The sequence below is a fragment of the Gallinula chloropus genome, assembly GCF_964237585.1.
Source record: "Gallinula chloropus genome assembly, chromosome: Z".
Taxonomy (NCBI): domain Eukaryota; kingdom Metazoa; phylum Chordata; class Aves; order Gruiformes; family Rallidae; genus Gallinula; species Gallinula chloropus.
Window position 1 is genome coordinate 70,006,388 of NC_140089.1, and position 22,924 is coordinate 70,029,311.

Below are 22,924 nucleotides of genomic sequence, written 5' to 3' on the forward strand. Positions count from 1 at the left end.
GAGAGGAGAGGGAGAGGAGAGGAGAGGAGAGGAGAGGAGAGGAGAGGAGAGGAGAGGAGAGGAGAGGAGAGGAGAGAGAGGAGAGGAGAGGAGAGGAGAGGAGAGGAGAGGAGAGGAGAGGAGAGGAGAGGAGAGGAGAGGAGAGGAGAGGAGAGGAGAGGAGAGGAGAGGAGAGGAGAGGAGAGGAGAGGAGAGGAGAGGAGAGGAGAGGAGAGGAGAGGAGAGAAAAGAAAAGAAGAGAAAAGAAAAGAAGAGAAAAGAAAAGAAGAGAAAAGAAAAGAAGAGAAAAGAAAAGAGAAAAGAAAAGAAGAGAAAAGAAAAGAAGAGAAAAGAAAAGAAAAGAAAAGAAAAGAAAAGAAAGAAAAGAAAAGAAAAGAAAAGAAAAGAAAAGAAAAGAAAAGAAAAGAAAAGAAAAGAAAAGAAAAGAAAAGAAAAGAAAAGAAAAGAAAAGAAAAGAAAAAAGAAAAGAAAAGAAAAGAAAAGAAAAGAAAAGAAAAGAAAAGAAAAGAAAAGAAAAGAAAAGAAAAGAAAAGAAAAGAAAAGAAAAGAAAAGAAAAGAAAAGAAAAGAAAAGAAAAGAAAAGAAAAGAAAAGAAAAGAAAAGAAAAGAAAAGGAGGAAAGAAAAGAACCCTTAAAATCACCCTTAGAACCATCTTTGGGATGTTACAGCATCCCTGTGCTCTGAGGAAGCAACCTGAAATCTGGCAGAGGACATCTGTGACAGCAGATAGGAGGATTATGAATTGTGCATAGATATGGATCCATACTGGTGGATCAAGCATGTAAATGTTTCACATGATATAATTTTTAGTTTCTTCTGGATTCTTTACAACTCAAAGAAGCATCAGAAACTAAAAAAAGTAATATTAATGTATGTAACATTAATAAATATTCATTAAATGTGTTCTCGTGGGGTACTAGCAGATTTAAAAGTAGCTGGGAAATTTTATTCTTAGAGTTATTAACTTTTCAGTAACTGACTTAAAGTATGCTCCTCTCACACTTGATTGAACTGCAAACGGCATGTAGTGTTTCCATAATCTGATATACATGATATGTAAATATGTTTCTCCTACTTCTTTTGTTCTGAATTGCTGTGCTTTCTGAAATGAATATTTATGTTTGGACTATAGCACATTAACTGCAGTTACAAGACAACCTATATATTTATTATTTGTTACTCAAGTGGCTTATTTTCTTAATTTGGCATTGTAACCCAACAATAACACTTAAAAGATATATTAAAACTTGCCTTTTACAAGTTAAAGCTAACTGATTACATTCAGTTTTAGGAGGTAGAAAATATACTTACGCATGTTTTTTCACAATGCAGGTTATCCAAAGGCTTAACAGAAACAACATGCTTAATCCAATGGGTAGAGCAATGAAAATAACATCTTCTTTATCTTTGGAGGGGAAAAAAAACACCAAAAAGAAAAAAAAAGAAACAGATGTTTATAATTTCTTCAGGAATTCCATCAAGACAGATAATTTTCAACATTCAAGTCACTTAATTAGCACAATTCTGGAGAACTTCATCAAAACTAGCCAAAATTACTCAGAACCCTCTATGGCACCAAATTCCCAGTTACTGAGCCAGAATAGTGGCTCATGGTGAGACTTCTTGGGATATCTGAGGAACAGATGTATTGCCTTTCAAAACTTCCTTTACTTAATAGAATCACACAATTACTCAAATTGGAGAAGACATCTATAGGTCACCTCATCCAACTTTGAAATCAAAGTCAGGATGCTACAGGTCATACCAAGCCAATCTCTGAAAGTCAACTAGGATCAAGTCTACCACCTCTCTGGGCACCTGTTGTTTTGTAGTCATATAGTGCCATATAGTGCCACTTTCTGAGCTAGCTTCCAATAGCAATAGACACCAGACCTTAGCACAGTCTAACTTAACCTTGCACTTAAGTAGCAAACTAGTGGATGAATTTACAGGCAAAAATTGCTTTGAGTCCCATGACAGATTTACAGATAGTTCAAGCACATTTTTGTGTTTGTTTGGCTACAAATGTGAGAATTCACGTGTGTATTGAAAACATTCTTCCAGCAGTAGAAATGAGGAAGTGCCTGAACTTCTGACCCACAGCAATCATACCAACCTCCCTGCTAAAACCTGGCTACAACACACGGTAAGAAGGTGTTTGCTCACACACACACACTGGCCACAACCTGCACATCCATTTATTAGTTATGCTTACACAGAGGCAACGCAATGCATGGCTATTCTAAATCTCATCTCTCTCATGGAAATGTCTGCTTTTTAAAATCTGTAGGCACCTTATCCCATAATTGGCAGCATTCCAACTGTTGTTCCCATAAACATTCATAGTGTTCCACAGCTTTATTGACAACAAAATAAAGACTTCGGGTTTTAACTTCTAATCTTGATGCTTTAGTCTATGAAATGATCAGTGAAACTGAGTTAAATTCAGACAGTGTGGGTAATTCCTCCTTGTTTTGTTTAACACTAATTAAAGGGGGAAAAATAACCTAAAAAAGTCCTGTATTTCTCACTTCCAAACTTGTTTGCTAATAAGTCGTAACTGACCTGGAATATTACTTACTGAATTTCAAAGTCTTGAAAGTTTTTGGCTCTCCACTGGTTCCACCAGCTCCATTTCTTGCCATGATATAGACAGTATATTGTGTGTTAGCCTGTAAGGACTTCAGTCTGTATTGTAGAATGTCAGAGTTCACAGTTTCATCTTTTTGGGAGAAGATTTATGTCAATAAACACACAAAATAGTGTTATACCAGGGAACTGTACATTTATTTAGCAACTTTTATAATGACAGATCCAAAAATGTTACAAAATACAAGATTACCTTATCAGTCCTTTGAGAGAGAGAACTTAAATTACCAAACAATGTTGATAAATGCTACTTAAAAGTTCAGGGCAAACAAATACACCACTGCGTACATGCTTTTAAAAATAAATAAAAAGTTTTGACTAATATTAAATCTGGGTAAATTATGATCTCCTGTACTTTATCATTGAAAACAGGGCTTCAAGAGCTTTATTTCCTGGAACCTAGACTCAGAAATAAAGAACTTAAAATAGTTGGCTCAGAAATCAGGAACTTAAAACACTTTCTGAGACTTGTTAAATTTGACAATATTTCTAGTAATGTAGTTTAATCATCCAAAAGAACATAATTTATCACTCCAATAAGGCCAGAGGAAAGCCAAAATCAACTGGGATTTCTTCCCTTGTTTCAAAATGCTTTTCTTTAAGTATTTCCAAAGCCACCTCCGTTACTGGAATTAGTAGGATGCAGTTCACTTGCAGTGCATGTATCACAACCTTCTCCACCTACAAATAGTATTTAAAGCATGTTCATAGTATGAAATTAAAGTCACCAGAATATTTTCTAGTGCATAAAGTCAAAGACAAGTCATACCCATTTAGTTAGTCAAGAAACTGTCCAGGAAATAGATATGCCACAATATGCCCTGAGATTAAATAAGAGTTTCTCTTAAATCAAGTTCTAGAGTTACCAGGCCAGTGAAGTCACATTAGCATAATTTCCATGTTTTATTCTGTGATGGTTTGACCCTGGCTGGAGGCCAGACACCCACAAAAGCCACTCTATCACTCCCCTTTTCAGCTTAATGGGAGAAAATATATATTGAGAAACTTAGGAGTCGAGATAAGGACAGGGAGAGATCATTCCGCAATCAGTGTCACGGGCAGAACAGACTCAACAGGGAACAAAGGAAAGAGAACTCTTGTTACGCTGCACTGCACACCCAGTGACACCAGAGTGGGGTAATGAGAAGTGTGAATAGATCTTAAGGCAGCTTCCCCCACCCCTCCCTTCTTAGCAGGCTTCCCTTTAGTGATCATTCCACTCCCTTCTTCCCCGCCCCCCCCCCCCCCCCCCCCCATTGTGGCATCAGGAGGGGCAGTTCCTCATGAGATGTTCTCCTTCTTAGCTGTGGGGTGGGGGACATTCCTCACACTCTTCCCCTGCTGCGGTGTGAGTCCCACCCATGGGAGACAGTCCTCCAAGAACTTCTCCAACATGACTCCTTTCCCACAGGGCTTCAGCTCTTCACCAGCTGCTATAACACTGGTCATAGCATCTTCCATATGTATTCACCTGCTCCAGCATGGGGTCTCTCCACAGGCTGCAGGTGGGATCTCTGCTCCCTGTCCTCTTCCATGGGCTGCAAGGGGACACCCGCTCCACCATGGGTTTCTCCACAGGCTGCTGGGGCATCTTTCTCTCCAGTGCCTGCAGCACCTCCTCTTCACTGCCCCTGCCCCTTCTTCACTCCCTTGGTATCTGCACAATTTCTTGCATCTTCTCACTCCTTTCTCTATTGTCAAAAAGTGGCTATTTGCAGTTTTCTGTTTCTTAAATGTGATTCCCAGAGGTGCTGTGACCGTCACTGATGGGCTCGGCCTTGGTCAGCAGCGACTCCGGCCTTGAGCCGGCTGGTGTTTCCTCTCGGGCCTGCAGAGAGCTTCTGGCTGCTGCTTGCAGAAGCCATGCCTGCAGCCCCGTCCTCCACCAGAACCCAGCCACGCAAAACTACAATGTATTCTTGTGAAAATATATTTGACAACTGAGAAGCCTGAAAAAACATCAGTGGAGACGGGTTTTGCCACTTAAATTTAACTCTCTTGAGTTGCTGCTTAAAGCTGATTTCCTAAAGAAACTAATCTGAAACCCCTAAAATTAGCACAGGCTGCTTTGCGTTAGAAGTAGTATGGAGACATATAACTCCATGGCTTGAGACTGCATGTCTTGATGCACAAATTAAATTCATGCGTTAAATTAAAACCAACATAGCAGGAAAATTGCATGTGGAGGACTGAATCTGACATTTAAAAGCTGCCGAGAATATTCCTGCCCCAGCTCTGAACTGGATATCCAGAAATAACTGAAGGCACACAGAAAATCAAGTGCATCTGCATAAATTAATCTAAAATTTATGTCCAAAGAAGCTGTTTCTTGGTACTGTACTATAGCTTCCTGGCTATCATTTGCTATTTTACTTACAAAACTGACTTCCAAATCTTTTTTACCAGATAATTTCCCTGATGCTGTTGCAGAAGCTGAGGACTTGGGAAAGGCATCGTTTCAAGGACATGCACAGAACTTATAAATTCACTGAACACTCATGAGGTTCAAACTCATGAATTCGCACAGGACATATGACTCTCCAATGTATTTTGTTTCCACTTCAGCTTCTCTACTTCTGCCATGACTTTTTCTGTTTGATTCAAAGGTGTGTGTCACAATGGAAAAGAGACTTGAAGATGGAAGGAGGCTAGTACATATGTAAAAGGAGAAAACAGCAAGTATCTGAACAAATTACACTCTAATTTAATCACAATTCTGCAGATTTTGCCTTTTTTTTTTCTACTGTTAACAGAGAACAATCAGCAAAAAGCCTTATATATGAGTTTCCATCCAGAATGGGAAAAGGATGGCCATGTACTGCCTAAATTTATTACCGGATATCCATCAGATTTGCATCTGAAAAGCAGAAATGATGATGCAGTCAAGAGTCATGGCTGTACTACCATGGCTATTACAACACTAAATGTTAAAAGACTGAGAGCAAGCAGTGCTATGATGAAATTGATCAAGAATACATGTGTAGTATTGAGGCAGGGACTATACACTAGAATACCTCATCATTTCAATCAATCCTAAAAAATTTTGGTCTTTAGTGTAAACGACATTTTAGTACCAGTATTTTCAGACGTATTTATAACACACAGTAACCAAGTGTGCTAGTAACCATGACAATATCTGTCCTCAGACAGTAGATTGTCATAACCCTATTGAAAGCATTGATGTTTCATGTGTACTTACTCAATTCTTTTCCATCTTCAGGTTTATAAAATATTGTATAGTTACTGATAAATCCATTTCTTTTATCCTTTGAAATCTCATTCCATTTTATTGTAACTTCATTTTTCCCTGGAATGCCTGTGTCAGCCACAGGTCCTTCTGATGGCTCTACACAGAAGCATTATAAATTAGATAAAGTAGTAAAACAGTTTAAGCAGCACAGTGCTATCCACCTGTGTAACTTCACTCATACCAATATCATTAAGGGCAACAAATGGATAAGTAAACATGTCATCTCAGTGCTCCAATATAGCCCTTCAGTTTTCTCACATTTCTTAACATGTGATTTCTTCTGATAATATTTCCCCTCACCTATTCTGCATTTGCATAGTTCTCAGCATTACAGTACCCAAATACCTCAACATGGTGGTTCAGCCCCACACAGTGGCTGAGCACTGCACGCCACTGGCGCAGTCCCGGAGGAGAAACAGACAGAGCCTCCATGGGTTGGGATAAGGAGAGTTTACTGACAAGCACCACGAGAACAAAAACCTGGGACAAAATGCATGCAACTGGTGATAACAGAGTACTTTACCCACCCAACAATAATACTGAGCACCACACTGATGCAAGGACTGAGTTGACGCCCCAGCCACACTCAGGCTGCCCTGGAGGCACCCAGGAGCACCCCATTCCCCAACCAGCCCCTTTCATGGGGAAGTGATGTCAGGTGGTGTGGAAGACAGCCCGGGCTAACTCAGCTCACCTGGGCTAAAGCAGCTCACCTGGGCTGGCTTCTTGGGGAGGGTAACCCTGGCCTGGCCAGAACCAGGACATTCAAGATCACTGAAAGATTCTATCCTCACACCATCAGAGAGAGCAAGAGGCAAAACATCTTTGTGCACTTACAGGGGAGCTCAGGTACAAGGTCACTGTGCACGCAGAAGCCTCTGGTTGAGGTAAGGTTCAACTGAGGCTCTCCAGCACCCCATTTTTACCCATTTACCCATTACATTAGACAAAGTCTTTCTGCTTAATGCAATACCACATCACATGCATTGCTCATCACATTCAAGCAACAGTTCTCTGTGATTTAGTTTTAAAATAAGTATGTTCTTTCCCATTCTCCAACAGGCTTCAGTACTACAGCTTCCTATAAACAGGAAAGCACTCAAAACAAAGTCCTAGTCATGCAAGTACTACTCAAACATAAAATATTCCATTACCTCCTCCTAGTGATTAATACTATTTAGTAATGCACTGAACTACATGTGCATGCACACTTACACAGACCTGTATACACTCACACACTTACAGACCTATATACATACACACACTTACACACACAAATTGACACTTTCACCTGAAATCTTAAAACTACCAGTAAACTACATTCTTACAGCTTCTACAAATATAGAAATCTTTCTCCCCTCTCCCAGAAAATACTACTTTATCCACAGTGTCTATCCAATCTCAAATGTCAGTGCTTCTTACCATTTTTTTATGTGAGGGACTGCAAATATTTTGCTACATTATAAAACAGAACAAAAACCAAGCTTTTCAAACTATCCATTTCATTCTGCAAATATAATTTCCTCATATATTAGGACTGATAAATGCAGTCAAGCATTAAAGTCTAATTGTGTATCTAAATAAGCTACATTTAAGAGATGGCCAGTTTAAAAAAACTGTTATCTGTACTTTTTCCAAGTGCTTTGTATCCTGTACATAAACCTTATGACAAATGAGGGATTCAAGCAGCAGTGTAGCTGTATCACAAGATAGAAATTTTCTTTACCCAACAACTGGGCAACTGATCTACAAACAGAAGTCAGTAAGTCCGAATCCTGTTGTGTTTTGGTTTTTTTTTCAAAAACTACATCTCTCCTTCAGTAATGTGAGTGCCAAATTGCTCAAAGACAACACACCCTGACAGACAGACTACAACACACCCTTCACAATGTTATTTGCTTAAAATACATACTTTTTTCTTGCACATAAGTTTGTATGGAATATGGAGCTCCTATGTTAGGGCCATAAACAGGATACACTGAGATGTTATAGCATATAAATGGTTTAAAGTTTTCTGTAAAGCAAAAAAAAAAAAAAAGGAACATTTACATACAGTTCTCTATGTGAGATTAACACAATGAATGTACAATCAATCACACTGTGGTTCTAAATAAGCTGTTACAGACCTCTATTTTCTTCACCTTTTTAGCAAGCACAATATATATGTTCAATAATTTTGATTTGAATGTTTATCGCTGTCTTTACCACAATGAATTTTATTTAGTAGTACTCACAAGAGTACTTGAAAAGAGTACCTTGGTTCCTGATTAATTTTTCACTAGAAATACATTGAAGGAATAAGACTTCAGTCTTATATAACTTCTTCATAAAAAGCCACTTATCTCCTAATAGTTTCAGGTTTTAGAGGAAATTTTTAATTTTTAAATAGTCAATACAAAATGATAGTTCCAGGAATATCTTTCATGTATCTTTAGGTTACCTGCTTTGCAGAAGAGAGTTTTGTCTCGTGCATCAAACAGCTTAAAAGGCACGATGGAGCCCCAGCTCTTAAGCCTACACTGGTGTTCCAGTTATGCCAGCTGCAGATTTACTTCTAACCAGTTTGACTCAAAAGTGCAGTTGTACACCTGAAATCCCTGCAGTGGACTTTTGCATGTTTCAAGACATAGTTCAGGCTTCTGGAAACGAAGCTTTGAATTTCAAACAACCCAGCAGACACACAGTCAACAGGGTACACCCCCTACTTACAAGTAACTCATCCATTCAGAGGATACATCTGTGGCTTTACACGCCTTTACATGCCAGTGTAAAGGTTTTCCTAGGGCATTCCTCCCCAAGCTCTGAAGCTTGTTCAGCAAGAATAATGTCTGTCAACAGATACCTGCTGCTTTTTCAGCCCCTGACACCTATTGCAACCCAGGAAAAGTTACAATGTTGATAGGTCAGAATCAGGTCCTAGTAACAATAAGTCTTAATTTGCCTCGACTTCTCTAGCGTGACATGTGCTTACAGGTAAATAAAGATCTAACAACACTGAGGAGGAAAGTGGGGATTTTAGGGAGACAGAGCACAACTATAAATAGCATTTATTCCTCACAGTAAATTGCTGAAATAGTGCAATTTTGAGCATAAACCTCAATATATCAAACTCAGTTCTGTGTGTAATAAACTGCTTTGAAATTTACTTCAAGCAGATTTTTGGGGTTTTTACTGTAACACAGAAACAGTATTTAACTCACCGTTATCTGAGCCAGCAAGACAAATTTCATGGGAAAACAAGTTTTATTCATCATTAATGAACCAAACATTATTTTGTCACTTTAGAAAATGCAGGGTGCATGTTTCCTGAAAACTCTGGAAACTCCTTTTCCTTGATGCAGGATACAGAAAGATCCTTATGTGAACAAGAACCACTTTCAAATGTCATAAATTTAATTCCACTAATAGAAAACCAAAGAACTAATGATCCAAAATTCACTTATCACATATACTGCTTGTATTATATTAAATATTTTCACATTATCCTTGTGTTTGTAAAAAAAAAAAAAAAGTAATCCAAATGTATACATAAAACCAGATGCATTTCATTAGCTAAAGGTACTGTGCATGGGATAGTCACATCAATATCAACATTCACAGTTCTGCCTTTGCACGTATCTCTTGAATTCTGCAAATAGTTTGTTTTTTCACTGAAGCTACATGTACATCCAAAACATTACTACCTGGAGAGATCTGTTAACAAAGAAGTCAGCTTCTAACACAAAATCAGCAAGCAGATCCTCCCCTATTTGTCAGTGTACCATAAGGCCACTCAAAACACCACAGAAATGCCTTAGGTCATAATGTAAATGCGATTATGTGATACTTAACATGCCAGATCGACCAATCACTCCTTGCTTGTTTAGTAGTAGAATTCTCACTCAAATCCTCTTTCAGGATTCTTGCTCTCTAACAGACACGATCTCTTCCTATCTTCAAATTCATTCTTCTGTTTCTAGCTTTCTCTGCTAAAATAGTGTACATGTGTCATAGGCCTCCCTAACGGAAGATTCATGGCATAAGAACAAGCCACAGAAGTACTTAAACATGAAATCTGTAGCCTAATCTTATGGGGGAGCAAAAAGCATCAATGCCTGTTGTGTGAAAATTTGAGAGAGTTAAAATTGCTATTAAATTACAGGCAAAGACATCAACGAGGAATGTAATGATACTGTTATTTTTTTAAATGGTCTGAGTTGGATGAGTTTATCCTTATTTTTTCTTTCTAGTCTACCTATAAATAGATGTGTATAAATATATATGTATTATATATGTACATTGTTAGGCCTGTAAGTGATAAATGAACGTACTTTTGTTAGTTTTCCAGTTTGTAGAGTTTGATACATATTGCCATGATCTACCAAAGGGATCCATCTCCATTTCCTCATACCACTCAACTACATACTCAGTTACTTCTGGTTCAGAGGCTGTCCATTCCACAACCAAGTCTTCATTTGTTGTAAAGGTCCGTGCTGTTTCAATAATCTGAGAAGCTAAAAATTTGACAGAAAATACGAACAATTCTATCTTAATAAAAACTGCAGCAAGAAAACAATTCAGTTGTAGCAAGCTGAGGTTGCTTCTTTATAAGATTATGGTACTTTGTCAAGGTTAAAAAGTTTAAAACGTCACTTTATACCCAGTGTTCACATGTATGCATTCAAAATACTTCAAAATGAAGCATACAATAATTGTTACAATTAAAAGGGATGGGGGATTGAGGCAATGATGCTTCAGGAGATTTACACATACAGAATCAGACACCACTCTTAGGATCTGAATTTTATAGTTTGTAAAATTTTACAAGCCAGTTCACTACCAATTTTACAGGTACTGCAGCTAAGCAGCTTTTGACTGAGATGACAGAGACAACTGGAAAACACTAAATCACATCAGCAAGGTCATGAATGACAGTGAAGCAAAAGCAAACCAAACCGTCAACCTGCAGAACAGAGACAATGAAAGTCTCAATAAAACTCCAAGCCAGTAAAGCAGAGGGAAAAGAGATGTATGAAGAGGGACAAAAAAGCATGTCACAGCATGGGAAAAATAAAAAAACGCATTGATTGTCTGATACAGAAGTGCATCAAGAGGTAATCAGCAACCTCCAGGACAAGTTGATATTACATCTAGATACCCAGTTTTCGGGTTAGACTGGAATTTGATTGGGCAATTTGAGGGGGACACTTGCAGTTATTTTATGAACAACTGATGCAGGAGAAGTGATTTGAGTGTGTCAAATGCAACTTCTTTTCTGGATCATAAGTAGCCAGCGGAGTGTGGCAATGCCGGAATTAAACTTAAGAGCCAAAGAACACAATTGCTGTGTTAGAGCAGACCAGCTTCCCGATCCTGGCAGTGGGTGGGGAGGGGGACTTTGGGAACGAGGATGAAATGAAAGTCAACACAAAGTTTCTCTCATTCCCCTGACACATCTTAGGGCCTTCTATTAAACACATAATTGAATCACATTGTTAAACACACTGCAATAATGAATGCCATGTGGCAACCAATTTTATGACCCCAGTGGAAGGATGAGAGAGAACTGGGTAGGGCTTTACACATTTATTTGGGAGGTCCAAGGTTAAAAAGAAACCAAAACACCAACACACACACACCCCCCCCCGAGTATTAAAATAGAAATTCCAGTTAAGACATCAGAAAGTGCTGATATCTTAGCAACTATATCTCAAAACAAAAATCCCAACAATAGAAGGATACTAAAACTTGTCTAGTAAAAAGTAGTGGAGTACACAGCTTTGTAGATAATGCAGTTCTATTTATACAGATCTATGACAGAAGTCCTTAGCATGATTTTACTTCCACTATAGCAACACTTAAATAGATGTCAGGAAGATTTTTTTTTTAATATATCACAATATTGAGAAATCTTACATTTTTCATCCGTGGATGGAATCCTCAAAATAACTTTAGGAGACTTTCCAGCAGAGTTATAGGCAGCAATAGATATTATATATGCCTCTTCATTTAAAAGTAAAATAATTTTCGTATCATTAGAGGTGAGTGTCATGTTAAGAGCAGCATTATTTTCTGGAAAATACTGTATTTTGTAGCCTAGAATTCTCCCAGAAGGTGGAAAGCTGTTTAATGGCTATAAAAAAAAAAAAAAATTTAAAAGCAGTATTAATTGATTCAGTGGGTTTTTGAATAATCAAAAGTATTTACTGTATTAAAGAGTCCAGATCCAATTACAAATTGATTATATTTTTAAAAAGCAAGGCACTTTCTTCAATCACATCTTCAAAATAGTCACCAGTCATAATTTCAGAAGTCAAATACTGAGGTTTAAAACACAAAATTCCTCTGGTCACTCTACTAGAAGATTAAAGTGAATTTAAACACAGGTTTCATAAGCAGTATTATTAAGAGCAGTTGTAAGGGCATTCAGTAACTATGTCCAGTGATGTGAACACAATTAAACATTTCTGCACGGCTTACAAAACTCTATTTATCTACCATTTAGCAAATAAAACTCTTTTCAATCCTGCTGTGGTTGGGTTTTTTCCCCATTGATGACTGCAAACCACCTGGCAGTTACACATCCTACAACATTAAGATGTTTCAGCACAACAATATCAGCTGCAGGATACTAATATGATTATTAGTTCACAAAAAGAGTACATACCTTCCACATGAGATGTACAGATCTACTTCCAGCTGAATGTGAAGACTCAATTACTCTCCACAAATCCACTTTTCCTGAAGGAGCTACTTAAAGCCATAAAAATATCTTGAATTTGTTGTTATATTAAAAAGATTGTGTAATATAGTAAAAACAATTAAAAGCTTCCAAAATACAGTCTGAGAGCAACTTATTAAAAAGTTTCCCCTTGTGTAAGATTTTTTCCCTTAATTCAGTTTCTCTCTTTCCATACGTTTCCTTCTGTTTTCTTTTGTTTGTTAAGTCCTAGAGGAGATTTTTCTAGTCTTGTTTTATAACTGGCAATTTAATTTCTCTACTTACAATTAATTTTATTGGACACACTTGCTACACTACATTTCTGCTATTATCCTACTTAGCAATGTTCAGCCTCATCCTACACCCTTAAATTTTCCTCTTTTCACTGTCTATTCACTCACTCCCTTCCTGAGCCCTGTGTCGTATCACCTTTCCATCTCCTCCACTCCTTGCTCTTGTCTTTCGGTTTTCCCTCTTCTGTATTTCAACAAAATACACGTGTTCAATAGACTGATAATGTGCTGGAAATCAGAGTTTTCCATTATTAAATCCTATTAAATGCTGGAAAGTATGAAAAATAACTTGCTAAACGCTTAGCCTACCTCTCTCTTCTGTGCTTGCTGTTTTCCCTCTGCTCCATTCACTCCAGAATATTGACGTAACACTGATACACCGAATGGCAACCGAGTACTCTGTGGAGTCCCACAGACCTGTGAGATTGCACGATCCTGTCTTCTCTGCCGAATTCAGCGGCACGGTGACAAAACTCTGAAAGGAGGTACATGAACAACAGTTATTTTCTATACAGTGGCATGTAGATACACGACTTCAGTTTTCAAAAAGCCACAAAGGATGCAGTTTTCCCGCTTCGCTCCCCTGAAACTCCAAATTACTTGTTTCATCTTTCATTTTCCTGTGTAGCATCTTCATTCTTCCTGTAAAACTCCAGGGTTTGAAAAGCTTGAGCCAAAACTAGTGACTTGAGCATAGCTCACATGCAATGCAAGAGCCACCGTGCTGGCAGAGCTGCTGCTAGATGGCTGCAGTTTCCACTGGTGGGAAGCAACTGGGAATTGCTAAGGTTGGTGATCCCTGAGGAAGGAGGGATCTAGCAGTCTTCTAGTGCTTTGCCATGTAACAGAGGGGGTGAGGATTATTAGCATATGATTAAAAGGAAAAGACTAATAAAAACACAGAAAAATCTGGTACCAAGAGAAAAAATCAAGATGGAGCATTTAAGTGGTGAAGGAAGACAAGAGTATGAGAAATTCTCTCCCAGAATTACACATTTAATGTGTAAAATAGCAAGGCAGACATCTCAGTTTAGTGAACATAAAAAAATGAGCCAAGGAACATGGCCCATTCTTAAATTCAGAAGAGGGAACAGCAAGACTATAAACAGAATCACTTCCATATGGAGGAGCATTGGAATAGGCCATCTGAAAGAAGCAAATTACTAAATTCTGTTTTTCTCTAACAGTTTAATTAAGATACTCAGATACTCAGAAAAATAGCTTCCCTTATTTTCCATCTTTCAAAATTTATACTTTAAGTCACTTGAAAATTAATGTATCACCAATCCTCTTAATTGGATTTAACTATTGTGGTTGGAGTAAATGCTGCTTTCATCACCAGAATGTGACAAGAACCTAAAATATTTTGCTGTGCATGTAACCCCTTAGCCTAAGTCATCCCTTAACCTTCCACAGAAATATATATGCAGAAGTATAGTATGTCCCAGACATGGACCAAAAGAGGAGAAAATTTAAACCTAGAAAACAAAACACTGACTCTACGACCACACATACCTAATTATGCCCACTAAAATAATGTTTTAATCATTATTTCAAACCACTTGTTGCTTTTTTCTATTTAGGCTTTTATAACATAAAGAAATTAGTCACAAATAAGTTAACATTAGTAACAAAATTAATGTAGCTTACCGAAGAGTTTGAATACAAGTTTTTGTATTGAACCTGGCAAGTTAAACGTTGTAAAGGGATAATCTTCTCAGGCATTTTCCAGGTTACTGTAAGCAACTGCTTTATACCAGTGATTTTTTTAACTGAAAGTATTTCAGGAGGTTCAAATTTCTCTAGGATGGAGAAACAAAACATTAACAAGGGAAAATGCTTCTTTAAAAGTTCTGAATTGCTCCATCTATATGTGTGCCAAGAAACTTAATTATTATCCCAATAAAGTACATCCTTTCAGAGTATTCATATGATGGTCTATTTCATAGATGTAACTCTACATATGGGAAGCAATCTGTAAGAGAGATTGCACACAACTGATTTAATGCTGAAAAACCTGCTGTCAAACAGATGTGCAGATTTCTTTCATCTTTATCAGCACTGAAGAATATTACTCAGAAACAACAATGGGGAAAAGAAACTAAGTGGAGCTGGGATGCCAAAGTCAAATCTCAAGTACAGAAGAGGTAAGAATTCAGAAAAAAAGGATTTGAGGGGAAGCAAAGTGTGAAGGAGATGATCAGAAAAGGATGTCTTAGAACTGAGAAAAGAGGATGTGGAAAGCAATGAGGAGCCACAGGTCTGAACACAGGGAGTAAAGGACCATATAGGTGGAGAGCTGGTGAAACAAAACCACACACCAAGTTGATTAACCACACCAAAATGAACAGAAGAAAATGCAGCACTGCACAGAGGAAGTGGGTGTAGAAAACATATTAATTGTTGTTCCTATCTGGAGCTAAACCACAGCAGCAGTTTTTTTAACATTCCTAACCAGCAATTAGAACAGCAGAGTAAATTAAGGGAAAACCTGGTGAATATAATAATTTCACCAGATTAAATAATAAAGCCAGATATTGCACTGACCAAAATACAAAAAAAAATACAAAAGTACCATCCAAGTACCACTTAATTTGACAAAAAGTTTCAGCATAAGGCTTTTACGTGTTAATAATTAAAAACTTTGTCATTTATAATAGCCATGTCAGCTATTTGCTTTAAAATAAATTTTGCCAATAAAAGGTTCCAAAGTAAGAAAACTAAAAGGATTTTTCACTACCTCTTGGTGAGACCAAGAAATTCCTGATGTACCACCAACCAGTTCAAAGTATTTTACATAGAAAGGCCACCAAGTAAAACATAATGAGAGACTTACTTCAACAAAATTGTAAGCATATAAATTTTGATTTAAAACAATTGGGAAGAATGAAATATTGTATTAAACCCTAAATTTAATTTCAGAGACTTCACAGTTTTATCTATCAGTTAGAACTAGGTGGCACTTCAAAACTGAAACCATTTTAAATCCAAATTAAACCCAAATAATAGTTTCAAAACTGTTGTAGTGAAAAAAATGCTCTTATTTTCTTCAATGCAAACTCACTTTGATTATACTGTTTCAGAATTCCCTAACCTGTGTGCTATAGGGAGGGGAGAAAGAATTGAGGAGAGAGCAGTCAGCTCAACATACACTAATTTATATTTATTTAACTTTCTTTTTTTTTTTTAATTACCTATTTTTTCCAAAGGTATAGGGACACAATTGGATGAGGCTTCACCCAAAACATTTTTAGCTTTCACCTGAAAACAAAAAGAGCTAATGTATGAAGCATTTGGATAGTAAAATGAACATGATTCTGTTTTGCTTTGGCAGGAGTCCATTGTATTTGGATGAGCCATTCTAAAAAAGAAAGAAAAAGGATATAGAAGTGAGAAGATTTCTTTAGAATAACACAAACAGATTCTTGAATTACTAATCAGTTATTGTTCATATTTTTCAGAGGTTGCAGGACATTTTTACCAGTGAAGATCTACTTAGATAATAAGTTTGCACAAATACTCTTCCCTAATTGGACTGCTCCTGCAGCCACATATAAATAGCCTACACAGACTCACATAGTTTTTTTTGGAATTAGTAAGACAGCTTTCCAAGAGCAGTAATGAACAGTAAAAATGCCTCAATTGTGTATCCACACCTGTAATTATTTTAGATCAAATTCTCAAGGGAGAAGTGAAATCGTGGAACTCCACACAAGAGCTCCTCTAACAGTATAGATAGATATAGCTAGTAATAGAGGACACGTGGAACAAGCTTTTATTTGTCTTTTAAGTATGGAAAAAATAGAAAAGCCAAACTGTGCCAGTGCCAAGATATTACAAGGTAGTTGAAATTATGGTCTCCTGCCTTGTAGCAGTCAGTGGTTTTGTAGTGATATGGTAAACTCAGTCTGGGAGTTATCTGGATTAAAATTAATGGATAGATTCTACTGGGAATAGTTCTGCAATCCAATTCACTGTGTGGTTAAAGAAGAATTTGTCCTGGTACAGTAAGTAACAATATTGAAACTTGCTTTCAATACCTGTCTTAGTTTATGGTTTCACAAACTCATCTAGATTATAAAAATGTAGGAACAGTAGGAAAGAGTAAGAAAGTTCTACCTAAGGAAGGTAGAAGCCTCAAGTGCCGAGCCTAAAATAAAGGTAAAAATCTTTTTTTTCCTGTCCTACCATTTCAGTAAATTATGCTAGCACAACTTAGGAGTAAGATAACATCTCCTTTGGAGTCTGAACTCCTTCCAGTTATCAAGAACAATTTCGGAGATCTTTGAAAATTCTTAATGAAAGTATTATTGAGAGTCTTGACTGGGCAGAAAAAGAGCACTACAAGCAGCACTATTATGAAAAACAGATTGATAAGCATATTTTGGACAAAGTCTGTGCTATAACCTTCAAAACTGTATTTGAGATCTGCCTTGGAACAACACTGGTTTCACCATTTTCACAGTAACTTATGAAAAAGTAAGCTCATAAACAATATTTAAAATTTAAAGGAAACTGAAATAATCAAGTAGTTATGCTTCTGTAGTGGGGTCATAAACACTAAAAAGCATGAGACTACGTTGTCTGTATTTGTAAATACAAATCGACAGATGCTAGCAATCCAAAAAGTGCAACAAACTCTTGATTCTTTCACTGAAACCTCATGATTCCAAAGGTCCCTAGGTTAAAACCCTTCTGATGTCATGGTTGTGGCGGGGATGTAATAGTTTTAACTGGGAATTGTTTAAAGTAGAGGTGGAAGTAAACTTTTTTACCGATCCAAAACAAGGATAGTTAGGAGCATGGGAAGATTCTGAATAGCACTTCCACAAAGTGCCTCCATTCTCCATTTGTACCTGGGCTCATTCAGCTTTTGATCTAATCAGTACTGTAACTTCAAGGAAACAAGTGAATATCAATTCTATATAAACATCTGTCTACTGAATATTGTTTTAAGAGTGAACATTTCCTTTATACTGCATACTAAAAAAATTGTAACTTTTTTTCAACTATTACCAACCAAAATTAAAAAGTACTGAGGAAATGCCATGACTGTGCAGAAACCAGGACACTGTAAAGTCCATGTTACCAGGTTTTCTTGTAAAGAAGTCAGGATATGAAATGAAAGGAGCTAGTGGTCTCACCCAGCAGCAACCCAGTTCCCAAAGCAGCCTTTACTTACACTATTCGGTAAAGAGTATAGATTGTTTTAAGATTCGTTTCTCTTCCTGAAGTCCAAGTGCAGGTAAGTTCAGTTTCAAAGTAATAAAAGCAGGAAATATTTCCTGGTGTGTCTGGTGGAACTAAATGAAAAGGTTAATTTTTTAAAAATCCAGTAAAAAGTAACATACAAATGAATTTGTTGGTCAAAAGCAGATAATAGCAAACTTCACTGTCTTGCATAGGCCTTCATTTTGTAATTTCTTACAGCCCTCAAAACTCCTCACAAACCCAAAACCATCTTTTCTTCCCCTGAAAACACAGGGAGATTTTCTCCAACTGCTTCTCAGAAATACTAAACCACGTGGGCCTGAAGGTATTTTTGCAGTAGCTCATTAACTATACCAAACCAGTACATACACCATTCTGAACCTCTAAGTGTATCCCCTGCAACACATCTGTAGCTCAAGGCCAGTCCTGAGAGTAAGAGGAAAACAAACAAAGAGCACAAACATTCAGGGAGAAGCATTCTATGAAAGATAAAAATCTTTTTGGTTCCCTCCCAGAATGTCTTAACCACACACTCTTCAAAAACCCCAAATCCAAGGAGCCTGCACAACCTCAGAGAGCAGAAGACAACTTCCCAGGAAACACAGTTATATGACCTTGAAGGGATCACTAATTCTGCATTCTCTTTATCTTATAAAAAAGATAAGACAAAGTAAACAGTCCTCTGCGATCTCTACAGTTTGAAGTCATCTATAAAAGTGTAGCACCCTCAATGTCTTCATTGTTGAAGCCAGCCTCTTTCACTTGATAGAAGACTTTGAAGCTAAAAGGAAGAGAACTTCATCCAGTGAAACAAACTGTTTGAGAAAGCCCTGTCTCCAAAATAGTGGTTCTCCACCCCACCCAACATAACACTGAAAACATCTTTCTTTTACTGCCAAGCTTATCACACGATAAACTGAGCATACAGGCAAAGCACCTGCTGCTGCTTTTTATCCCACATATATGTTTTGCTGCATTTCTCATTCCTTTACTAGAATGGTATACCAACCCCAGCTGGTATAATCTGAACTTAATCTGTTCAATAAAGTAAGAGAATTTGTACATATGTTTATCACAGAATCATAGCACGTGTTAGGTTGGAGGGGACATTTAGAGGTCATCTATCCAAGCCTTCCCTGCAGTAAGCAGGGACATCTTCACTAGATTAGGTCGCTCAGAGCCCCATCAAGCCTGACCTTGAATATTTCCAGGGATGGGGCCTCCACTATGTCCCTGGACAACCAGTTCCAGTGATCCACCACACTCGTAGTGAAGAACCTTTTCCTTTTTTTTATCCCATAACCTTCCTCATAAACAACTGTAATTAAAATGTCTTTGGAACAGAGGATTAGAGAAGAATTATCCCCTGGAGAAAGCTAAAGCTGGCTGGGCTAGGCAGAAGACATATCTAATAGGACAGAGCTAGTACCCTGTGAACTCAACAGGAAACCCCCACTCACTTCAGCTAGCCAAAAGTCATGGTCAGTAAGGAATGCCTCCAATTTCATGTGTTATTTCAGGGAAAAGGGAAAAAAAACAGTTGAAAAGGATTTTTTTTTTTTTTACTAGAACTGTTGTAACTAATTTTTCCACGTTTCTACTTACAACCAGATTTAACTTCAGTGTGAACCAGAAGTTGCTCCTTGCCCAAGTACCTAGTGAAACATTTCACATGAGCTTTGCTGTAAGTGAAATTGTGAATGGTTACACTAGATACAGTCTCATTCACAATGTTATAGTTTTCCTGAGAAATCACTTCATGATTCAATTTCCAGATGATGTGGCTTGCATTTCTGTGAGGTGTGTAGTGTTTTCCAAGAACACAAAACAGTTTCAGGGTGGATCCTCTTTCAATTTCAGGAGATGAAGGAAAGATGTCAGCATCTCTGATAGCATTTTCATCTAAAAACAAAATCAAAGGTATCACATAACCCAAATCCTTTTAAAATACAGGTGGGGAAAAGGTAACATTTGATTGTCTACAGAACATTCAATTACATTTTCTTCATATGGAGTAGGAATAAAATGCTTAGTCACTCAGATCAGATATTGTTGGTTAGAAACTCAGTACATGTTAATTACTGTATTAACAGAAGTGTTATATCAGAATGATGTTTCTACACCTTCCCAGAAACAATCCAGAAATTTCAACTCAAATGTCTTTCAATAGCTGACGATGAAGAAAAGAGACTCTTGTCTTTTAAATCTGTTTTTAAAAAGCATTCCTATATGTAAAAGGTGTACATACCATTAAGAGGTTACCATTACTAATTACTATATCAGAAAATACAGCAAACTGTTAAGTTTAACATTTGCAACTAAGCTGCAATATATTTCAATATCTCGTTGGTACTTTTATGATCGCAGAATTTATATTTCTAGATACAGTGCAGGAATTGTGTACAAAATGCATGTAAAAGGATATTAATTAATCAACAAAACTATGAAATAGTGCAGGAATCACCATTAGAGTCATGCAGGGAGCTAGCTGTTTAGTTTTTTGCCCCTACCTGTATCTCGAAGCCAATCTCATAAATAAAGTTGTTAAATAAAACCAAAGAACCCCCACATTTTATCGACATAATTTCTTTGCTAGAATGTAGGGATGACAGGGAATCAAACATTACATTTTCTTCCCTGTTTTCTGGCCATTCTCTCCTTTTTTTGGGTGTAATGAATATGAATTGCTTTCTATGTTCCCATCCTATGCTAAACCATATCCCTAAGTACCTGATCTACCCTTTTTTCAACACATCCAGGGAAGGTGACTCAACCCCCTCCCTGGGCAGCCTGTTCCAGGCCCTGACAAATCTTTCAGTAATTTTTTTTTTCTAATATCCAATCTGAACCTGCCCTGGTGCAGCTTTGTGCCATTTCCCCTTATCCTATCACCTGTCACCTGGCTGAAGAGACAATCGCCCACCACTCTACAACCTCCTTTCAGATAGTTTTAGGCAGTGACAAGGTCTCCCTCCCCTCAGCCTCCTCTTCTCCAGGCTAAACATCCCCAGCTCCATCAGCTGCTCCTCATAGGATTTGCCCTCCAGCCCCTTCACCAGCCTGGTTGCCCTTCTCTGCACTCACTCGAGGACCTCAATGTCCTTCTTATGGTGAGGAGCCCAGAACTGCACACAGTACTCAAGCTGCAGCCTCACCAATGCCAAGTACTGGGCAAAATTAAGTGCTTTATGTTTTCAAGTCATACTAATGGCTATTTCACACTCTGCTGCACACATTTTACTGTTTATCAGTTGTAGGCAACTACCTGAACCAAAAGGAATCTGACACAGATGAAAAATAAAAGCTTGGCAAAAACCATCTTGTTCTCCATCCAGACCAGATTCCACACGACTTCAGAACTAGCCACTCCAGCAGATGGGAGAATGCAGAACTACCTGCTCTTCCAAATTTTCCAAATTCAGCAGTTACCTCTGCCAGCTTAAAATAAATGTGGAGCTACCACACAGGGGGAAAAAAAGTTAAAAATAAAATCAACAGCCAAACATAGTTAGGTGACTTTTAAAATGAGGAATGAGAACATTAGTAGTCATTGCATGAATCTCTGAATAGGTAATATTTGACATAAACCAGTCTAAAAGCAACAAACCATGACTGCATTTTAAGTGTTCAGGTGTTCCATAATTTATTCCATCAGTAGATCTCCAAAGTTACCAGACTATGTAACCGAAAAAGAATTGAACTATGACATAACTGCCAGAAGCAGACTCCCTACTTTAAAAAAAATACTTTAAATACAAAAGAAAACAAACCCAGGCTATCATGGCCACAATTAACATTCCACAAGAGAACATTAAGGATGCCATAAACTGATTCTTCTTGCTATACTGTACACTGCTTAGTCAATCACTAATATTTTTTTAAATAATTTTTTTCATTTTCAAAACTCTTCACAATATGATTCGGAGAAGGTAACCTTTTAGAAAACTTTCTTACAGCAAGGTAGGTGTTAATAATCAAGACACATACCTGCTATGGAGCTGCAGAACAGGACGAACATCCAAATCAAACAGTTGAACATTTCAGTAACTATGGGCAGGAAATGCTGTCATGAAATAAAAATATACTTTGAGTAAAGATCCCCTGTAATACTCTGTAAACATTTCACAGAATCACAGAACATTAGGAGTTGGAAGGGACCTTGAAAGATCATCTAGTCCAACCCCTCTGCCAAAACAGGATTACCTAGTTTAATTCACACAGAAAAAAAAAAAAAAAAGCTTTGTGCTCAGTTTCTTCCAGAACTCATCTAAAAAGTCATTTTCAGTCAGCCTCAGGAAGCAGTTGTACAACCTTTGAGGCTATGACAGTGCAAACCAGAGACAAAATGAAGAAAACACATAGGATAAAAAGAGAAATGAGGGAGGAGTCTTAAAAAACAGCTGTAGCAAGACATGTACCAATAAGAAACAAAGCAATTACAAAGACAATCAATTTGTGCTTCAGTTGCCTGGTGTGTCTTTTGCTCTCAAAGCAGTAAGGACAAGCAATGCCACTGGTGGCAGTAAAACCAAAAAAAAACCTTAAGAAATAGTTTCAAGCACTCTGCACTACTAGGTGCAGAATTTAAAATAGATGCAAATTTTAAAATATTTCTATGGTGATTGGTAAATTTCAGAATTGATGTAACCTGCAGCAACATTGCTGTGGATGAAATACTGGAAGTTCCACTCTCTTAAAGCTAGGAATATATTTTGTAAGCACCAAAGTGTGTGTTTATTCTTACATTTCTTTAAAGTTTAAGAAAAATGCCCAAGTAAAAAAAATTAGTCCCAAAGCCATGGATACAGGAAAAGTAAATT

General features: G+C 37.4%; 1 protein-coding gene across 1 annotated transcript in view; it reads right to left on the reverse strand.

Moving 5' to 3' along the window:
• IL31RA (interleukin 31 receptor A) overlaps positions 1 to 22,143 on the reverse strand; it is a gene marked incomplete at both ends in the record, with an annotated part of 24,044 nt that extends 1,901 nt beyond the window's left edge. Inside the window, 13 exons of the mRNA XM_084278276.1 lie at positions 1,313 to 1,406; positions 2,583 to 2,723; positions 5,850 to 5,996; positions 7,813 to 7,914; positions 10,211 to 10,393; positions 11,796 to 12,012; positions 12,547 to 12,629; positions 13,203 to 13,368; positions 14,544 to 14,695; positions 16,088 to 16,254; positions 18,076 to 18,196; positions 19,710 to 20,006; positions 22,092 to 22,143. Coding sequence (XP_084134402.1) covers positions 1,313 to 1,406; positions 2,583 to 2,723; positions 5,850 to 5,996; positions 7,813 to 7,914; positions 10,211 to 10,393; positions 11,796 to 12,012; positions 12,547 to 12,629; positions 13,203 to 13,368; positions 14,544 to 14,695; positions 16,088 to 16,254; positions 18,076 to 18,196; positions 19,710 to 20,006; positions 22,092 to 22,143 — 1,922 coding nt within the window. The remainder of the gene's footprint in view (positions 1 to 1,312; positions 1,407 to 2,582; positions 2,724 to 5,849; positions 5,997 to 7,812; positions 7,915 to 10,210; positions 10,394 to 11,795; positions 12,013 to 12,546; positions 12,630 to 13,202; positions 13,369 to 14,543; positions 14,696 to 16,087; positions 16,255 to 18,075; positions 18,197 to 19,709; positions 20,007 to 22,091) is intronic.
• Positions 22,144 to 22,924: the final 781 nt, after the last annotated feature.